This window comes from Acinonyx jubatus, chromosome E1 (assembly GCF_027475565.1).
Source record: "Acinonyx jubatus isolate Ajub_Pintada_27869175 chromosome E1, VMU_Ajub_asm_v1.0, whole genome shotgun sequence".
Classification (NCBI taxonomy): Eukaryota; Metazoa; Chordata; class Mammalia; order Carnivora; family Felidae; genus Acinonyx; species Acinonyx jubatus.
In genome coordinates, this window is record NC_069397.1 from 11,716,209 (window position 1) to 11,737,341 (window position 21,133).

Sequence of the window (21,133 nt, forward strand, 5' to 3'; positions counted from 1 at the left end):
TGGGACGGCCCCCAGGGGACCCAAAGCAAACGGTGGCTTCCGTGGTGGTGGTGATGGTGGTGGTCGTTCTCACCACAGCCACCCTCAGAGCTGAGCCCTGCTGACGCCCTGCCCTTCCCCTCCCTTGTGCTTGGCCTTCCCTCACTGGCCAGTGCCGGCTTCGCAGCTTCCCACCTGTCGACCGTGGATAACCTTCGATCCCTCAGGTCCACCTGTCCACACCAGCACTCTGGTGCTGATCCTGTCCCCCGGGTTACAGCCTGACTTCCCGGCTCCTCCTGCACAGGCCTCCCCCCTGCTCCCCGTGGTCGGAGACAGAAGCTGGGCGGGGCTCCGTGCCCCCCATGTGCCCTGACTCTCCTTGTGGAAGCACGTGGCTTGGGAGGTCAGGGGTGGGCACACGCATGAATCCCACTCTCTGGACACACTGTGACCCGTGTGGAGATAGATGGGTGTGTTTCCCGAGCCAGCTCCAAAGGCCATTAGGGAAGCAATATTCTGTATTCTCCCACTGAGGTGACCAAAAGAATAGGCGTTAACTCTGAAAGCCCTGATGGCTACCAGGGGAGCCTGACCGAGTACAAAGGCAAAGCAGAGCAGTCAGGAGATAAAAGAAACCGAATTCTGACTGGTGTTTGAGTTCCTAGATTTACCGCAGCAGAAGCCTTCCTACCCAGTTAGGTGCGCTGATGAATTTCCCCTCTCCCCTCGAAGGTGGTATAGGGTTGTTTGTTTGTTTGTTTGTTTGTTTGTTTGGAGGGAGGGAGTCACCCATCAGCAAAAGGGACAAATACAGCTCCTTCAACTAGACACATTATGCTTTTCTGTTTTCCAGCAGGTTCAGTCCACATTGCCCTTGGGGGAAAAAAACGGCTTTGTTGCTAAAAACAAATGTTTGGAGGCCGGCCTGGTCCTCGTTTTACATGAGGTAAAAAGGGACTCATCCGACGAGTTACCCCAAGAGCTGAGACCTGCTTCTCCCGACTCCCAGGGGCACCCCTTCCAAGGCCAGATGCTGCCGGATGCTGAGAATAACCTTGCCTTCCCGGTAGGGGAGCATTGGAGGCTGAAGGCCTAATACACATCTGGTGATTAAGTGGGGACCACTCAGGACAGGGGCCGTGAGGCCAGCCCTGCATGCTGTCGGTCCCAGTGGCTCCCAGCTCTCCACACTTGCTCCTCACCTGCGGCAGGCCACTTGCCTGTGATGTCTGGCCGGTCATCTATGAGAAGGTCGGCAGAGACCACGGTCTTGTCTGTGGCCAGCACAATCTGATCCAGAAAGTCGGGGCCAAAGTGCTTCTCCACCCAGGCATACTGGAACACAAACAGGGAGGGGCAGAGGAAGGGGCCGTCAGGCCTGGGCACAGACACGGCTGGGGCACAGCCAGGCTTCTTCCAGGAGGAAGGGCCGCCATCAAGATGTGATGGTCCCAGTGGCAGCAGAGGAAACATACTCAAGGAGATGGTGGGACTTGTCCATGTCCCCATAGCTAGAAAGCGGCAGAACCCTGGCTCAAACCCAGGCTGCCCTCACCCCAGCTCCAAGCCCGCACATGCCTGGCCTACTCAACCCAACACGCATGCTATGAAGGCCTCCTGCACCTTTTATTTTTAATGTTTATTTATTTTTGAGGGGGCGGTGCAGAGAGAGAGGGAGACAGAGGATTCGAAGCAGACTCTGTGCTGACAGCAGGGAGCCCAACGCAGGGCTCGAACTCATGAACCATGAGATCATGACCTGAGCCGAAGTCGGACACTCAACCGACTGAGTCACCCAGATGGCCTGTCACCACCCATCATCTTTTAAAAAAATTTTTTTTTAATGTTTATTTATTTCTGAGAGAGAGAGCATGAGCAGGGGAGATGGGAAAGTGGAGGTAATGGGAGTATTACCTCACAGGACTCCTTTGGGGATTAAGTGGGACAATGTACGTAAAAGTCTTAGCACAGTGCCTGGCACACAGAAAGTGCTCGTACAAGGCAGCTGGACAAAGGGTGCCACTGCTGGTCTCATCTCTCCTCTCCTGTGGTTCTGATGTGTCTGAGCTGCGGGACTTAAACCATTTAACCTTCTAAGACCTGTGTCTTTGCAGTGTGGTTATGATCACATTAAATCTGCGTAGGACACAGAGTAATGCCTGACACGTAGTAAGTAGTTAATAGATGTTACTTTAGTTAAACGTTGAGAGCCCTGCATTATATGTAAAAAAAGCTACTAGAATAAAGAAGTTTAGCAAGATGGCAGGATACTAGGTCAATACGCAAAAATCACTTGTATTTCTATACCTTTGGATATTGAAACGAAAGAAACAATACCTTTACAATAGCGCCAAAAAGAAACATGAAACAGATTGACTCTACTCTTAGAAATAGTTTAGATGGTAAATTTTTTTTTAATTTTTATTTTATTTTATTTTTGAGAAAGAGAGAGATGGAGCACGAGCAGGGGAGGGGCAGAGAGAGAGGGAGACACAGAATCCGAAGCAGGCTCCAGGCTTCGAGTTGTCAGCACAGAGCCTGACGCGGGGCTCGAACTCATGGACCGTGAGATCATGACCTGAGCCGAAGTCGGACGCTTAACCGACTGAGCCACCCAGGCACCCCTCAGATGGTAAATTTTATGTTATGTGCACTTTACCACAATCTCCAAACATTTTTAGAAAAATACTTTAAAAATAAGGACAGGCTTGGGCGCCTGGGTGGCTCAGTCGGTTAAGCGTCCGACTTCGGCTCAGGTCACGATCTCACGGTCCATGAGTTCGAGCCCCGCGTCAGGCTCTGTGCTGACAGCTCAGAGCCTGGAGCCTGCTTCGGATTCTGTGTCTCCCTCTCTCTCTGCCCCTCCCCTGCTTGTGCTCTGTCTCTGTCTCTGTCTCTCTCAAAAATAAATAAACATTTAAAAAATGTTTAAAAAAATAAGGGCAGGCTTTATGCAAAAAAAAAAAAAAAAAAAAAAGCACAAAAACGAAAAAAGCAAAATAGGAATAAATTTAACAAAATGTGTGCAAGACCTATATGCTGAAAAAATACAAAATATTCCTGAAGGAAATTTCAAAGATCTAAAGAAATTGTCATTTTGTATGAATGACATATGTATGAATGTTCATGGCTCAGCAGATTCAATGTCATTAGCCTCCACTGATAAGATGCAATTCAATCAAATTCCCACCAGGCTTTTTGTAGAAACTGACAGCTGGTTCTAAAATGTATAGAGAAATACAAAGGACCTAGAACAGCCGACAGTTTTTTAAATGAATAAAGTTGGAGAACTCACATCGTTTTCAAGAGTTACTCTAAAACGACAGTAACCAAGAGTGATATTCACATGAGGATAGACATTTAGATCAAAGAGACAGAATATATTTAAGAAACACACCCAAAGGTACCAGGGTAATTCAACAGAGGAACAGCTGGGCATCCACGGGCCAAAAAAAGAAAAAAACAAAACAAAACAAAAAACAACCCAACACACAAAAACTTTTATTTTTAACTCCTACCATATATAAAAAGTAACTTGACATGGGCCATAACCTAAATATAAAACCTAAAATTATAAACACTGCTCTTCCAAAGCCACAGTTAAGGAAAGGAAAAGACAAGCCACACACTGTCAGAAAATATTTGTAAAATCCGCTATCTGATAAAGGACTTGTATGTAGAATATACAAAGAATTTTCACAACTCAGACGAAGACACAAACAGCCCAAGAAAAATCAGTCACTTGGGGTGCCTGGGTGGCTCAGTTGGTTGAGTGTCCGACTTCGGCTCAGGTCATGATCTCACGGTCCGTGAGTTCGAGCCCCGTGTCGGGCTCTGTGCTGATGGCTCAGAGCCTGGAGCCTGCTTGGGATTCTGTGTCTCCCTCTGTCTGCCCCTCCCCCCTCATGCTCTGTCTCCCCTCTCTCTCTGTCAAAAATAAATAAACATTAAAAAAAATTTTTTTTAATGTAGACACTTTATCAAAGAAGGTATACAGAGGTCAAATAAGCACAGAAGAGATGCTCAACATCGTTAGTCATTAGGGAAACACAGATCCAGACTGCAGAGACAGATAACTAGGAACCTACTAAAACAGCTGAAATTTAAAAATATTGAGGGGTGCCTGGGTGGCTTGGTCGGTTAAGCCTCTGACCCTTGGTTTCGGCTCAGGTCACGATCTCATGGTTTGTGGGTTCGAGCCCCACATTGGGCTCTGTGCTGACAGCACAGAGCCTGCTTGGGATTCTCTCTCTCCCTCTCTCCCTGCCCCTCCCTGGCTCATGTTCATGTTCTTTAAATAAATAAGTAAACACACAAACAAACTTTAAAGAAGTGAAACACACACCCACCATACAACCCAGCCAATCCTACTCTCGGTATCTGCCCTGGAGAAATGAAAGCATATGTCCACCCAAAGATGTGGACATGAATGTTTACAGGAAATTTATTCACAACAGCCAAAAGCTACGAATATCCCAAATGTCCATCAACTGGCACATGGATAAACAAATGACGATCCAGCCATAGAGCAGAAATATGTTCAGCAACAGACAGGAATAAAGTCCTGATGCATGCAACAGCATCAGTGAATCTCAGAAGTATTATGCCTTTACTTTTTTTAAATGTTTATTTTTGTTTTTGAGAGAGAGAGAGAGAGAGAGAGAGAGAGAGAGACAAAGTGTGAGTGGGGGAGGGCCAGAGAGAGAGGGAGACACAGAATCCCAAGCAGGCTCCAGGCTCCGAGCTGTTAGCACAGAACCCGACGCGTGGCTCAAACTCATAAACCTCAAGATCATGACCTGAGCCGAAGTCGGATGCTTAACCGGCTGAGCCACCCAGGCGCCCCTCAAAAGCATTATGCCTTCAAATGAAAGCCAGACACAAACTGTATGAGTCCCTACTATACGACTTTCCATAAAAGGCAAAACTGTAGGAACGGACACATCAGTAGTTCACTCCTACCAACAATACCCAGAGAGGGAAAGGGCAGGGAAAAGGGACTGACTGAAAGGGACACAAAGACACACTATTTTTTTTTTTATTTATTTTTTAGAGCACTTTTAGGTTCACGGGAAAATTGAGCACAAAGTACAGAGAGTTCCCATATAATTCCTGTCCCCAAATATGCACAACTTCCCCCATTGTTCACATCCTGCAACAGAGGGGGGGCATGTTATATTCAGTGAACCTATGTTGACACATCGCTATCACCCAAAGTCCATATTTTATGTGAGGGTTCCCTCTTGGTGTTGTACATTGTATGGACTTGGACAGATATACAATGACCTGTACCTGCCATGAATAATTTCACTGCCTGAAAATCTGCTCTCCATCTATTCATCCCTCCCTCCCCACTGATCTTTTTACTGCTTCCATAATTGTGCCTTTTCCAGAATGTCATATAATTGGAATCCTCTGCTATTTCAGCCTCTTCAGATTGGCTTCTTTCACTCGTAACATGCATTTAGGTTCCTCCATGTCTTTTCATGGCTTGACGGTTCATTTCTTTTCAGGGCTGAAAATATTTCATTGCCTGGGTGTACCGTAGCTTATTATCCATTCACCTACTGCAGGATATCTTGGTGGCTTCCAAGTTTTGGCTATCACGGATAAGGCTTCTATACACATCTGCACACAGGTGTTTCCGTGGACTTAAGTTTTTAACTTGTTTAGACAAATACCGCAGAGTGTGATTAGTGGATCATACAGTGAGAGTGTGTTTACTTGTGTAAGGATGTGCCCGACTGTGTTCTCCAAGTGGCTGCCCCATTTTGTATTCCCACCAGCAATGAACGAGAGCTGCTGCTGTTCCACATCTCCTCCAGCATTTGGTGTCGTCAGCGTCCTGGATTTTGGCCATTCTAACAGGTGCATAGTAGCATCTCACTGTTGTTTTAATGTGCGGTTCCCTAATGGCAAAGGATATTGAGCACACTTTCACGTGCTTATTTGCTGAGTGTAAATCCTCTTTGATGTGGTGTCTGTTTAGGTCTTAAACCCATTTTTTAAAGTTTTCTTTTTTTAAAAAATGTTTATTTATTTATCTTGAGAGAGAGAGAGAGAGAGAGAGAGAGAGAGAGCGTGCTAGTGGGGGAGAGGAGCGCAGAGAGGGGAACAGAAAATTCCAAGCAGGCTCCACGCTCAGCACAGAGTCAGATGCGGGGCTCGATCCCACAACCCTGGGATCATGACCTGAGCTGAAATCAAGAGTCAGATGCTTAACCGACTGAGCCACCCAGGTGCCCCAAGACCATTTTTTAATCAGGCGACCCACTTGCTTATTGTTGAGTTTTCAGAATGCTTTATGTATCTTAGAGAACAGACCCATATCAGTTATGTCTTCTGCAAATATTTTCTCTCAGTCTGTGGCCTGTCTTCTCATTCTCTTGACAATATCTTTTGCAGAGCAGAAGTCTTTCATTTTAACAAAGCTCAGCTTAACCAACCATTTCTTTCATGAATCGTTCCTTCGGTGTTGTATTTAAAAAGTCCAAGGTTGTATTTCAAAAGACCTATCCAAGGTCGTCTAGACTTTCTCCGAGGTTATTTATATTCCAAGAGTTTTGCAGATTTAAATTCTACATTTAGAGCTCTAATCTATTCTGATTTCTGTGAAGGGTGTAAAGTCTAGGTACAGCTTTCTTCCCCCTGTGGGTGTCCAGCTGTTCCCGCACCATTTGCTGAAACGTCTACCTTTGCACCACAGTACTGCCTTTGCTGTTTTGACAAAAATCAGTTGGCTACATTCATGGCTCTATTTCTGGGCTCTCCGTTCTGTTCCACTGATCTATGTGTCTCTCCTTCCATCAATACCATTTTGTCTCAATTCCTGTATCTTTACAGTAAATCTTTAAAAAATTTTTTTAACGGGTATTCATTTTTGATGAGTGAGAGAGACAGAGCGGGAGTAGGGGAGGGGCAGAGAGAGAGGGAGACACAGGATCCAAAGCAGGCTCCAGGCTCTGAGCTGTCAGCGCAGGGCCTGACGCAGGGCTCGAACTCAGGAGTTCATGACCAGAGCCGAGGTCAGACACTTAACCAACGGAGCCACCCAGGAGCCCCCCTTTAAAAAAATTTTTTTTAAACATTAGCTTTTTAAATTTTATTTGTTTGCACTAAAACAAACAGTTCATCCATTTCTCCCATCCCCCACCTCTTACAACCACTGACTTGCTCTCTGCATTTATGAGCCTGGGTTGTTTTGTTTGTTTGTTTGTTTTCAGATTCCACATATGAGACAGATCATACAGTATTTGTTTCTGTCTGTCTGACTTATTTCTCTCAGCATAATGCCCCCAAGGTCCATCCATGTTGTCACAAATGGCAAGATTTTCTATGACTGAGTCATTTCATTGTGTATAATAACTAAATTTCTTTATCCATTCATCCATCAACGGACACTTAGGTTGTTTCCACATCTCGGCTATTGTAAATAATACTGCAATGAACAAAGGGGTGCACATATCTTTTCAAATTACTGTTTTTGTTTTCTCTGAATAAATACCCGGAAGTAAAATTGCAGGATCATTCGGTAGTTTTGTTTTTCATCTCTTGAGGAATCTTCATTCTGCTTTCCTGAGTGGTTATACCAATTTGCATTCCCACCAACTGTGCACAAGGGCTCCCTTTTCTCTACATTTCTCGCCAACACTTACTATTGCTGGTCTTTTTGACAACAGCCAATGTAGCAGGTGTGAGATGACACCTCATTGCGGTTTTGATTTGCATTCCCCTGATAATTAATCATGTTGAGCATCTTTGCACGTACCTGTTGGCCATGTGTGTATCTTCTTTGGAAAATGCCTTTTCAGATCTTTTGCGCATTTTTTAATCAGATTGTTTGGTTTGGGGGTTGTTTTTTCTTATGGAGTTGTATGAGTTCTTTATATATTTTAGATATCATTTTTGCAATTATTTTCTTTCATTCAGGAGGTTGCCCTTTCATTTTGTTGATGGTTTCCTTTGTTGTGCAGAAGCTTTTTAGTTTGATGTAGTTATCACTTGTTTATTTTTGCTTTTGTTGCCTTTGTCTTGGTGCCAGATTCAAATCACTGCCAAGATGTATGTCAAGGGGTTAACCGCCTATTTTTCTTCTGTTTTAAGGTTTCAAGTCATATAGTATGGTCTTTAATCCATTTTGAGTTAATTTTTGTGTGTGCTGTAAGACAGTGGTCTAGTTTCATTCTTTTGCACGTGGCTGTCCAACTTTCCCACCATTTCTTGGAGGCTGTCCTTTCTCCATTATCTATCCTTGACTCCTTTGTCCTAAATTAATTGACCACACATGCATGGGTTTATTTCTGGGCTCTTTATTCTGTTTCATTGATCTAGGTGTCAGTTTTATGTCAAGACTATACTGTTTTGATTACTATAGCTTTGCAACATCGCTTGAAATCAGGGAGCGTGACACTTCCAGCTTTGTTCTTCTTTCTCAAGAGTGCCGTGGCCATTGGGGTCATTTGTGGCTCCAAATTTTTGGATTGTTTGTTCTAGTTCTGTGGAAAAATACCAATGGTTTTTTTTTTTTTTTATAGCAATTGTACTGAATCTGTAGATTATTTTTGGATAGTATGAATATATATTTTTTAAGTTTATTCATTTATTTTGAGAGAGATAGCATGAGTGGGGGAGGGGCAGAGAGAGAAGGAGAGAGAATGCCAAGTAGGCCCCACACTGCCAGCACAGAGCCTGCTGTAGGGCTCGAACACACAAAACCATGAGATCATGGCCTAAAGGCCCAAACCAAGAGTCAGACGCTTAACCAACTGAGCCACCCAGTGCCCCTGGATAATATGAAAAAAAAATTTTTTTAAAGGAAATTCTTTTTTTTTTTTTAATGTTTATTTATTTTTGAGACAGAGAGAGACAGAATGCAAGTGGGGGAGGGGCAGAGAGAGAGGGAGACACAGAATCTGAAACAGGCTCCAGGCTCTGAGTGGTCAGCACAGAGCCTGACGCGGGGCTCTAACCCACGAACTGTGAGATCATGACCTGAGCCGAAGTCGGACACTCAACTGACTGAGCCACCCAGGCGCCCCAATATGAAAATTTTTTAAATATGAATTCTTCCAATTCATGAGTACAAAATATCTTGACATTTATTTGTATCTTCTTCAATTTCTTTCATTAAGGTCTTATAGTTTTTAATATACAGGTCTTTCACCTCCTTGGATCAATTTATTCCAAGGTATTTTATTATTTTTGATGCAATTATGAATGAAATTTTCTTAATTTCTCTGACAGTTCATTACTAATGTAAAGAAATACAACAGACTTTTGTGTAGGATTTTGTATCCTGTAACTTTACTAAATTTGTTTATTAGTTCCAACAGTTTTTTGGTGGAGTCTTTAAGGTTTTCTATATATAATATCATGTCATCTACAAACAGTGACAGTTTTACTTCTTTCTTTCCAATTTTTTTTTTCTTGCCTAATTGCTGTGGCTAGGACATCCAATATCATGTTGAATAAAAATCCCGTCTTGTTCCTGCTCTTAGAGGAAAAGCTTTCAGCTGTTCACCATTGAGTAGAGTATTTGCCGTGAATTTGTCATAATGACCTTTATTATGTTAAAGTACATTCCCTCTATATCTGCTTTGTTGAGAGTTTTTATTAAAATGGATATTGAATTTTGTCAAATGCTTTTCTGCATCTAGTGGGATGATCATATAATTTTTATCTATTTTGTTAATGTAGCACATCACTTAGTTGATTTGCATACATTGAGCCATCCTTACACTCCTGGAACAAATCCCACTCGATCATGGCATATGATCCTTTAAATGTATTGTTGAAATCAGTTTGCTAGTATTTTATTGAGGAATTCTGCATCTGCATTAATCAGGGATATTGACCTCAAATTTTCTTTTGTGTGGCATTCTTGTCTGGTTTTGGGATCAGCGTAATGCTGGTCTCATAAATGTGTTTCAGAGTCCCTCCACTCCCCTTCCATTTTGGGGAAGAATTTGAGAAGGGTTGGGATTAATTTTTCTTTGAATGTTCGGCAAGATTCACCAGTGAAGTCGTCTGGTCATGGACATTTGTTCACTGGCAGGTTTTTGGTTACTGACTCGTTCTCCTTGGTGGTAACTGAGCTGTTCGGATTTTCTATTTCATCGTGATTTAGTCTTGGAAGGTTGTGTTTCTCAGAATCTATCCATTTCTTCTACTGTTGTCCAATTTGCTGGCATATAATCATTCTCAGTGGTCTCTTATCGTTTGTATTTCTGTGGTATCAGTTGTGACAACTCTTTCATTTCTGGTTTTATTTGAGACCTCTCTTTTTTCTAGCACATTATTTTCTGTATTGTAAAAGGCTGTGTCCTTTTTATTTTGCTTCACAGTCATTTTTATATATAATTTACATACCATAAAATTCAGCAATTTTGAGTATACATTTCAGTGGGTTTGCTTTAGTAATCCACTATGTTGTGCGACCATTGCCCATGTAATTCCAGAATGTTTCCATCATCCTCCCAAAAAAACCCTATGCCAATTACCATGAACAGCCAATTTTTTTAAAAATAGTAGCTGGGGCCAAAACATAGCATGAGCCCCAGTTTGAGACTCTCCTAGGTAGCACAGGAGGTGGGAGGTACCACCAGAGAAAGTTCCTGAAATGTTGGCAGTATGACTCTCACTGCTCCTAAAAGAAATTATGGTTTATTTTGGCGGCAAATGATGTGCTTTTAGTGCAAGTCTTACAGGAGGTTTAAGTTCTGGGAGCAGTTGGACAATTTTGGTGTGAAATATGTGAAGAAATTTCATTCATTACCTTCTGAAGTTCAAAACTTGGCCGACATTTTTTATTTGAGTTCAAGTGAAGAGGCTCACTTATGGGGTGGAAATGTTTAACATTTATTCTTAAAATCAAACACAGAATCTAGCAGACATATCAGCTGGAGACCAGACTTCACATGAAAAGCACGTGTCCCATTGTTACGTCCAAGCATCTCACTTAATCCCACTTGTGACCGGAATACGGAAAAGTAACAGTAAAATATCATGCTTGAGCATGAAGCATTTACCGTAGATTGTTTTTAATTCTCTTCGGGGGGGGAAAAAACCCTAGTAATATCGTGCTAAGTTCTGAATCAGGTGGAATTAGAAAAGGGGGTCAGCATAGCACAGGTACAGAGCACAGGCCCTGGAGTCAGACTGCCCAAACCTGACTCGCCATTTCTCGATGCTGACCTTGGGCAGGTGACTTAACCTCTCTGTGCCTCAGTTCCCTCATCTGTAGAATGGGGATAATAACAATACCTACTTCAAAAGGCTATTATGAAGGTTAATGGGTATTGCAGGTGAAGCCCTTGCCTGCATGTACATCTGGGTGTAAAATGTCAGCACGGTTGAGCCAGAAAGAAGGTTCTGGTTCTGATAACCTGAATGGTACCTAACTCTGACGCCCTAAGTATGATAAAGAAGCTGACCTCTTAGCAATTGGGTTTCCTTCCTTTGATTGGGTCTCGAGGGGAATCAACTAAGGAGAAAAACTCCCACTTCTGCTGCCAAAGGCTGATGCTGTCTGGGGGCAGGTGTGGAGGGAAAAACTCTGTGAGAGGTCCAGGTCGTGGGCACCCACCGGGGCTGCCATGAGGGCAAAACATCCATCCTCAGTTGACGTCCTGAGACAGGACATCACTCCACCGCAGGCACCAGCAGAAGGATCAGCAGCAGCCGCCTGCCCCCAGCCTCAGCTGGCCAAGGACAGAGGGTCCGTCTACTAGGGATGGGAGGGCACACGGACGGTGGGAGGGGAGGTGGCTACAGCTACTTTCATCTCTTTACAAGACACAGTCAGTCCGCCTTCCCCTCTGGCTTCCGGTGGGGGCAGGGCGGGGGGGGGGGGGAGGAGGTGACAATGTAGCTGAACGGTGACAGACGGCTGGGAGATGAGCTTGCACCCCAGCCTGATCCCAAGCCCACATCCCAGCCAGGCCCCAAGGCCACCAGCCAACACAACTCACCCAAAGTTCCTCAAACATATCTGCATTTTCCTGTCTTCATGTCTTTGTTCAGTACTCCACTCCCTCCACTGACCGACCCTCTGTGGCCCGGCCTGGCCCCTGCCTGACGCCAGCACAGCGCCACCCGTGTGACCCTCCCTCCCTGTAGTGCGGGTCATGGTAGACCCTCCTTGTGGGAGCCAGGAATTCTATCTCCTGGAATCTATCCTGTGGACACAATCATATGAAGATTTATTTACAAGATGACTTTGGCTATTAGCAATCATGTTTTTCCAAGAATACTTGGTGACAGAACAAAGGCTAAAACTACATTAAGTGGAAAGAGGATGCTAAACCACAGGAGATTTAAGTTTTGTTAAAATACATGTATTATATTTAATATGCATCAAAGAGAGGGCGCCTGGGTGGCTCAGTTGGTTAAGCATTTGACCTCGACTCAGGTCATGATCTCATGGTTTATGGGTTCGAGCCCCGCGTCAGGCTCTGTGCTGACAGCTGGGAGCCTGGAGCCTGTTTTGGATTCTGTGTCTCCCTCTCTCTGCCCCACCCCTGCTCTCGCTCTCTCTCTCTCTCTCTCTCTCTCTCTCAAAAATAAGGGTAAAAAAATTAATACGCATCAAAGAGAAACTAGAAAGAAACACCTCAACATATTAATAGTGTTTTCATCACAGGTAGCAGTTTTATAGCCAGGGTTTTGTTATTTTTTCCCTTTGTTTGGTCAGGGCATCCGCTGCCCACTATTACTGAGCCCCTTCCTCTGATAACAGCACCTCGCTTTTTCTCTTCAAAGACCCCTGGCCTTGATGGGATGTCAGTCAGGATGCCCACCGTCCCCTGACCAAGGGCGGGGAGCGTGACCTGAGCTCAGCCGGTAAGCCTCCCTCCTGGGAACGTGAATCTTGGGCAAACACACCCACGGACGGAGAACGAATGGGGCTGTGGTCTTTGCGAGCACAAGTGCTTGGAGAGACCCCCTGCTGGCTCTGGCTCCCCAGCGGCTTGTCGACGGGCTGCTCCTTCAGATCCTCCGGTGGTTCTCTGAGCAAAGCAACAGCCTCCTAATAAACCCTATTTTTCTTCAAGTTAGCGGCACACCGTTGATGTCGCTTGCAACGAAGGAGCCCCAAGTGGTATCATCTGTGTTCACTGGACTCTGAGCCCTCTGCAGTGCGCAGGCGCTGCGGGTGGGAGCAGCTAAGGGCGCGGGCTCTGGGACGCACGGCTCTGGACCAAGCCCCGCTGCCTGTGCGATCACCAGGCTCAGGGACGAGCTGCCTCGCCTCTCTCAGCCTCCCTCTTCGTCCCTCACATCAGAGGAGCACCCTGTTTCACAGGGAGCTGCTGTACTGATAATAAAAGTACAGTGCCTGGCATAGCTAAGGCATCAGATAAATGGCAAACATGGTTACTGGAATGTGTTTGATGAGTGCCTGTTGAATCCATGCATCCGACAACAAACACTGAGTGCTGTCAGCGTGCCAGGCACTGGGACCAAAAGTGAGCAAGACAGACACAGTCGCTGCCCTCATGGGGCTTGCAGTCTAACGGGGAGACAGATAACAAGACACAGACGAAGACGTAAACCCCTTGCAAGTGTCTATACAGGAAACAAGGGGCTGAGGGACGGAACAGCAAGGCAGGGAAAGAACAAACTTTTAGATACGGGCAGGAAACGGGGTTGGGGGGGCGGCTGAGTGAGGCCTCAGGGAGGAGGAAGAACCAGGCGGCCCAGCATGTTTAAGGGCACGCGCCAAGAACACCGGGCCTGCTCGAGAAATAGGAACACGGAGCATCCATTGAGAACGGAGGATCAGGAACTTAGGATGGCAGGAGAGACGGCTCGGGGGGCCTTGCGGGTTATGATGAGGAGTTTGTGTGTGTGCGTGCGTGTATTTTAAAATTCCGTTTTAAGTGCGGTAGAAAACTACTGAAAGGTTTTACCGCGTGGGACTCACATGATCTACTTTGTAGAACCGGGTGGAACTGAAACGAGCAGGCAGTACGGACGGCTCTTTTGGCGGTTCTGGGAAGAGAAGCTAAGGTGGTGTGACGGAGAGAGAAGCAGGCGGATGCCAGGACCCCGAACAGGAAATGCAACTTGCGGATGCCCTGGGCGTGGGGGGTAAGAAGGGCATCACCAAGATGGCTCTGTGGCTCTCAGACTCAGAGCCTGGCGGACGATGCCAGTTTACTGAGAGGGACAGACAAACATGAAATGGGGACATCAGGAGCCCGGGGGCATCAGGTTTGAGTTATCCAGAGCTCAGAGGGCGGTCTTGGGCTGAAGCCGTAAGGTGGGAGGGTGGGCACCAAGATGGAGCTTGAGTCCACAGGAACGCAGGAATGGCTGCCATTTTCTCAGTCTTACTCCACTAAGCACCAGGCAATCACCCTGACCACCCACTACAAGCACAGTTGAAATAGTTACTCTGGCCCAGGGACTCACCCCTGCGGGTGCACCTGGTGGACTTGTTAAAACACACTGGGCCGCTCCCAGAGCTTCCGACTCAGAAGGTCACAGGAAGGGCTGGAAAACGTCCACTTGTACCAAACGTCTGGGGGATGCAGATCCCGCCGGTCTGGGGACCTGACTTCGGATCATGGCTCTGCTAGAAGCAGCGGGCCAGGCCTTCAGTCCTAACTGCACACTTACTGATGGCAGGTCCTTAGCTCCCTTGAGTTTAGCGCAACTCATGTTAAAAGTCGGAGGGTAACCAGGGAATGGGTGAGGAGCACGGAATGCAACGGTGACGGCCAAGTGCCTCGCCTAATGCCACCGTTCCCTGCTCAGCAAGGGCGAGTTCCCATTGCACTTAACGCACACCCAAGGCACTCAATGTCGTGCGGACTGTGTATGTTTGGTTCCTAACACGGAGTTGGAGAGAGGAGAGACTGTGTGAGACACTTGAGAAAATTCCGTGCCGAGCAATCCCCCTGGGGGGGGGGGGGGGCAGTGTTCTGGGCGCCCAGTCCCGCCTTCCTGGACTTGGGAGGCTGCCCCCACTTCCCGTGAACCCACCTGTGGGAGGAGTGCCCACCTCCCGGGCAACACACCTTTCCTGTGGGTTTGGTACCACAGGTTCTCAATTTCCAGAAAAGCCCCAGCGTTACGTCATTCCAGTTCTTTCCATTAAAGATGACATGAGCATGTGTAGCAAGACGCCATGTAACCGCCTCACCTTTGTAAGACTTTTGTGTGAACAGAGTCAGGCGCCCCAGTATTTGGGTGGGGGTTGCCTCCACGGCCTCCCCTGGCACATTTCTCTCGTCTCACCCTTCACAAATGGTGCTTCCCTAACATGGGGGTGGTCAGCCTCCCCAGAGAACCTGGCACCCTCCCCAGGGTCCACGCAGAGAACGTGCTGGAATTTCAGACTGGTGCTAGAGAAGATCTTTGGGAGAGGAGACGCTGGCACGGACAGGAGGGAGGGATGGGAGAAGAGGCAGACACGAGGCGCCCAAGCTCCCGAAGGCGGTGCGGTGAGGGCCGTGCCTTCCCCCGGGGGGTACTGAGTGCCAGCACCCCTTACCCGCGGCACCATGGGGTAAAGGTGAGAAGAGGCAAAGCACCAGGCCCCCCAAGCAAGCTGCACATCTTACCTTCTCGTAGGGACAGTACTTGTACATCTTGATGGGGCTCGTGCAGATGAAGACATCAGTGCTGCGACAAGAGGAAGGAGAGTCAGCCTGAGCACCCACGTCTCCGCGGCCTTCGTCACCCCCGCCCTCCTGCTCTGTGGGCGTCAGGCCCTCACGGGTCTGCACCCGTCACCTGGAACCGGAAAACCCACTGCCCTGCATTGCTGTCCAAGCCAGAGACATCTGCTCTGTCCCACAGCCCTGAACACCCACGTGCGACATCACCTCCGGCCCCAGGACAAGCTCGGGGACGGGCATCCCACGGACTGTGTATGTTTGGTTCCTAACACGGAGTTGGAGAGAGGAGAGACTGTGTGAGACACTTGAGAAAGCACTTCTGCATGTGGCCGGAGCCAGTTAGCTGGTGAATCTCTTGCCCTCTCGGGGGATCTGAACGGGGAGATGCCAAGAGGAGGAAGCATGAGCGACCAGAGGCCTTAAAAGGATGCAGAGCAAGTTACCTGAGGGAGAATCAGGGCCTCATGCCATGCAAAGCAAAGAACCCCGTGAGGGAGGAGCCTTCCGAGGGAGTGTGCCCGCCAAGCCCTCCGTCGGAGGCGACAGAGAGCAGCGGCCCCATCCTCTGGGTCAGGCTAAGCGGCCAGACGATGGCAGGGAGGCCCCTCAAGATGGGCACGGGCTCTGCTGAGGAACACCGCCTCCCCGCCGTCTGGCTCTGCTCTGGTGACAGTGGGGAACTGACAGGAAGGGCCTCGTCCCCACGGCCCAGGGGCCCCGACAGAGCCATTTGGTCCCAAACAGCCACATAAAGCCGGCATCGAACGAGCCTGGGAAGACTAGGTTTCCTGGCTCCTTTTCTCCTTGGCAAATTAGTCCCCCGAGATCCGACCGACGTCAGACTGCCAGGTCCCCAGGCAACAATGCCTGTGCCGTCCAGCGACCCCCGAGGCTCGGCTCTCGTAGAGCTGCCCCTGCCACCCTCACTGTCCCCGCCCGCGTGCAGGGTCCGTCCCGCAGGCACTCAGCCTCTCCTCGAGGTGCGCTCTCAGCCCCTGCCCCCACTGAAACCTGGCCTCCCGCGAGGAACCTGCCTCCCCTGCGTGCCTTGCAGCGAAAGCTGTTTTTCCCTCACACCCCACGTGCTTCAGAGACACAAGATGAGGAGGCTCTTCCTCGCTTCCAGACCTTTCCTCCTGTTAGGGTGGATGGTCGGTCAGGTTCTGACAGGAGGCCTAGAGGCCAGCAGAGAGGAAGTGCCGGTCAACTGTGAGGAAAAGTCACAGGCGCCGTCCAGGCAGCACCCCGAAGCAAAACCACGAGAAACCGGATCAAACCAGACAGGCCCAAGATGGCTGACAGAGTATCACTAAAATCTCCTCCCTAAGGGAGCCTTGACAGGGCCCCCCCACCCCCAGCCCCGACCAAATCAGGAAGAAAAAGCGAGTAACCCACAGTCCTGGAAGGGACCGCCCCCTGCTTCCAAGAAATCCCCGACTCAAGGAATGACTATTCCACCCTGCTGCTAACACCTGCCGGTGAAAGGCAGAGACGCAAACCCCCGTGGGCACAGCTCTCTCTTGAGCTCGCCGGGCCTCACCCCTCGAGAGTGTACTTCCGCTTTAATACACCCCCCTGGCCTGTACTGCTCATCCGTTGTGTTGTGTCTGTCCTTGAAATCTTTCGGGAGACCAAGAGCCTCCTGCGACACCTTTGGACAGGCTGGGCCGAGGCCTCGGGGCCCCGGGCCTCCCCCGTCCACACAGCAACACTCCTTCAAAATCCCTGACTCGGTGAAGCCTGTGCCCGACGGCCCCACGCCTGCTGCCCTTCCCAGCTGCCGTCACCTGCCCAGGGGCCGTCCCTCATCCCCCCCACCGACGTGCCGGAGGCTCACCGACGTGCCTCCATCCCGCCCCATCAGCCTCCTCAGTGGCCACAACATGGACACGTGCACTGCGCACACACAGTGGACCCAACCCCACCTCCCAGGTCCAGCCTGCACACCTCCAAAATCCTCCTCTGCCCCACCTCCGACACCCTTCCCACGGCCACGCCTGGATTGTGTCCTCACTCTGCCCGCCCCCTGCTGTCCTCCTGGCGGAGGCATCTTCACTCAGTGGCAAGACAGCAACCCCGAGGCTCAGCACGCTTCTGTCATCCCTGGCCACCGCCCTCCCCCAGATCCCTGTGGCCCCCCTGCCATCTCCCCGCTCGTCCTTCTCTCTCTCCACCAAGGCCCTGAAAGAACCCAACTCTCCGGCTTCTACCTGCACCCAAGGAGCCCAATGTTGCACCTAATCAGTTTGGCCATTTTAACCTTAAATTCATGACCACAACCGCAAGGCAGTGGTGCAGGAGCCCGGCAGCCTTTCCCCACGAGGCCCCGCCGTGTGCTCGTGTTTCCGCTCCCCAGGACAGCCATGGCACCACCCCCCTTTCCTCAGACTTCTCGGCCGCGAGACCCCCTGTCTTCCCATCTTGGATTCTAGAAACGTGCCTGTGCCTGAACTTCCTTCTCTCGCTCAACGGCACGGGAGGAGCAGGCCTGCCTCCCTCCCTCCTCTCAAGGCAAGCCCTTCATTGGTGTCCTGGATTTCATCCCTTTATCTTCGCAAGGAGATACTTGCAGGGGTGACACTTCGCAGGGGCCCTGCGACACCCCCTTTCCCTGCGCTCCTCTTCCATACAACTCATTCGAGCGTGTTCTGTCCTCTCCTGTCTTGTAACATACAAATACACACACGCGACCTTGACCTCGCACCCGACCCTGTGACCTCCCATCTCTCTGACCCAATACATCTGACAGGCGGCCTGCACTTGGTGACCCCACTTCCTCACCTCCGGAGCCTGCTTCAACCCACCCAGCCCGGAGCCCACCCCCTCTGCTCCACGGAAAGTGCCTGTTGTCACCAAGGACCCTCATGTCACCATACCCCACGCACACCCCACTCTCCTCTTGCTCACCAGTGTCCGAGCGGCCGTGCCCTCCTCTGTGACAGCTCCTGCATTGGCACGCCTGCCCCTCGCCGGCGCCCCAGCATAATCTCCCAGCCTTTCTGCTGGTTCTGACCCTCAGGGGCTCTGTGCCTACACTCCCTGCTCAGTGACGTCATCCAAGGCTTTACACGCCATCTTTATGCTGGTGCCCCCCCACTTTAACTTCACAGTCCAGCCCTCTCCCCCGCGTGCCAGGCTCACATCCTTAATGGTCTACTGAATATCTCCATGTGGACATCTCGTCAGCATCGCAAACTCGGTTCTTCCAAAACGGAACATGTGGTCCTCCCCGCTCCCCAGACCTGTTCCTTCCCTAGTTAATGGCACTATTATATTCATCTAGCTGCTCAAGAAAAAAATGAAAAAATCACGCCTTTTCCTACCCTTCCCCCAGCTCCAACATCCATCCCCAGACCTATGGGGTCTACCTCCAACGCGTGCTTCATTCCACCGACTTCCCTCCACCGTCCTCACCCCAGTCCCGAGCCCCGCCATTTCTTACTGAGTTACCACAACCACCTCTGATGGTTCCTCAGTTTCCAATTCTGCCCCTGCCAAGCCTTCCTACCCCCATGTCCCGGCCAAGCATCCAGACTGACCTTTTTTTTTCCCCCCTGAGGGAGACTGTGAGCAGGGGAGGGGGCAGAGGGACAGAGACAGAATCTGAAGCAGGATCCAGTCAGCACAGAGCCCAACGCAGGGCTCAATCCCATGACCCTGGGATCATGACTTGAGTCAAAATCAAGAGTTGGATGCTTACCCCACTGAGCCATCCAGGTGCCCCCACAGTTAACATTTTGAGGAAATGTTTTCTCTAGTGTTTTCCACAGCAGCTGCATGCCTTTACAATCCGACCAGCAGTGATAAGGTTCCAAATTCTCCACATCCTCGGCCACACTTACGATTGTCCTATTTTTTTTATTATTACGGTCATTCTCGTGGGTACGAAGTGGTATCTCATTACGGTTTTGATTTGCATTTTCCTACTGACGAATGATGTCGGGGCCAATTTTCAGGCCCTCGTTGGCCATTTGCATATCTTCTTTGGAAAACTGCCTGTCCAAACTCAGCGCCCCAAGCTCATGGTTTTAAAATCTAAGTTAAATCCCATCATTGTCTCTTCGACCTGCTCCTCTGCCAGTGTGCCGTCCCTCCCACCCACACCACGCTCCCTGAATTCTAGCCACACTGGTCTCCTCTGAGATGTCACTCAAATAAGCAGAATCCTTGCCCATCTCAGGGCCTTTGCACCCTGGCTCCTTACTAACTAGCTCATTCTTACCACTTAGCTCTGAAGTCAAATGTCACCTCCTCAGAGAAACCTTTCCACCCCACCTGAAGCAGTCCCTTCCCTGTTTACTCTCAAATATATCGCCTGTTTATTGCCTTCACAAAGCTTATTGCAAACTGAAATTATTTTTCTTTATACTTGCCATCTTCCCCACCGTATTGAAAACTCCTTGAGACCTGAGACCTTAGGTTGGGTGTCTTATTTCGTGCTGGCACGGTGCCAGGCACATATGAAGTGACACACAAAATACGTGTTTAGTGAGTGAATGAATACATTGCCTCCTATGCCGGGCTCCGCGATCGTAGGCATGCTCACAACACCGACTCCACCTTTGGTGTCCTCCATCTTGCTCGTGGGCAAGCAATGGCCTCCCTTGGGGGTACGTGTTCCAGGCCCCTTGGAGGTTAATGTATGCCCTGACCGGAATGTAGAAAGGCTTGCTCTCATCTCTCCTAATGATGTTGAGATACCTAGTAGAGGTAACGTAGTTTCTTCCCCCATCTTCTGGTACCCAGATGGCGCCATGAGGTCTGTCAAGCGTTTAGTCCCTCTGACCTCACCACAGTGCTCTCTGCCGTCTCTTCCCTCTAGAAAATCTACGGCCTTACGTCAGGACTTGGCAGAGAATGGTTGTGCAGTTCTGGATCACTGCTCACCTGATCGCCCCATCAGAGTCATCCTGAATTGAAACTGTGTAAACTGTACAGAGTCCCCAGAAAACTGTATGTTTTCTGGTCTCAAAGCGCCTTCTCAGTTTGGAGGACGCTTTACTGTCCCTCTTTCACCTTCTAACAATAGGTATTGAAAGTCATGGCTAAACACAGGCATGAGCGGGGCACCTGGGTGGCTCAGTCGGTTAAGTGTCCGACTTCGGCTCAGGTCATGATCTCGCGGTCTGTGAGTTCGAGCCCCGCGTCGGGCTCTGTGCTGACGGCTCGGAGCCTGGAGCCTGCTTCAGATTCTGGGTCTCCCTCTCTCTCTGCCCCTCCCCTGCTCGTGCTCTGTCTCTCTCTCTCTCAAAAATAAACATTAAAAAAAAAAAAAAAACACAGGTGTGAGCACAACTAAACTTATCCTTATAAATGAGTGGTGCTAAGTAGTCCCCCTAGGATGTCAAATACTTGTTTTGGCAAACACTGCTACCGTTTCATACATGTTTGAAGTTACACGTATTATAATGACAACTACGGGGAAAAGATCTGTATGCAAGAAAACTCCAGCAAAAACACCAAAATATAGGTGGTTGTTTCAACGTGATGAGGTTCTAAATGACTTTTTATCCTATATTTTAATT

The 21,133-nt window shown here is 48.9% G+C and overlaps 1 protein-coding gene across 4 annotated transcripts in view; it reads right to left on the bottom strand.

The window, feature by feature from the left end:
• Positions 1–21,133, bottom strand: part of NT5M (5',3'-nucleotidase, mitochondrial) — a 32,826-nt gene that overhangs the window by 990 nt on the left and 10,703 nt on the right. Inside the window, exons 3-4 of one of the 4 annotated variants that reach the window (XM_027047788.2) lie at positions 15,552–15,612; positions 1,203–1,317 (exon numbers count right to left, since the gene is read on the bottom strand). In XM_027047788.2, the coding sequence (XP_026903589.1) occupies positions 1,203–1,317; positions 15,552–15,612 (176 nt within the window). The other 3 variants (XM_027047787.2, XM_027047790.2, XM_027047789.2) reach the window with 3 other exon arrangements.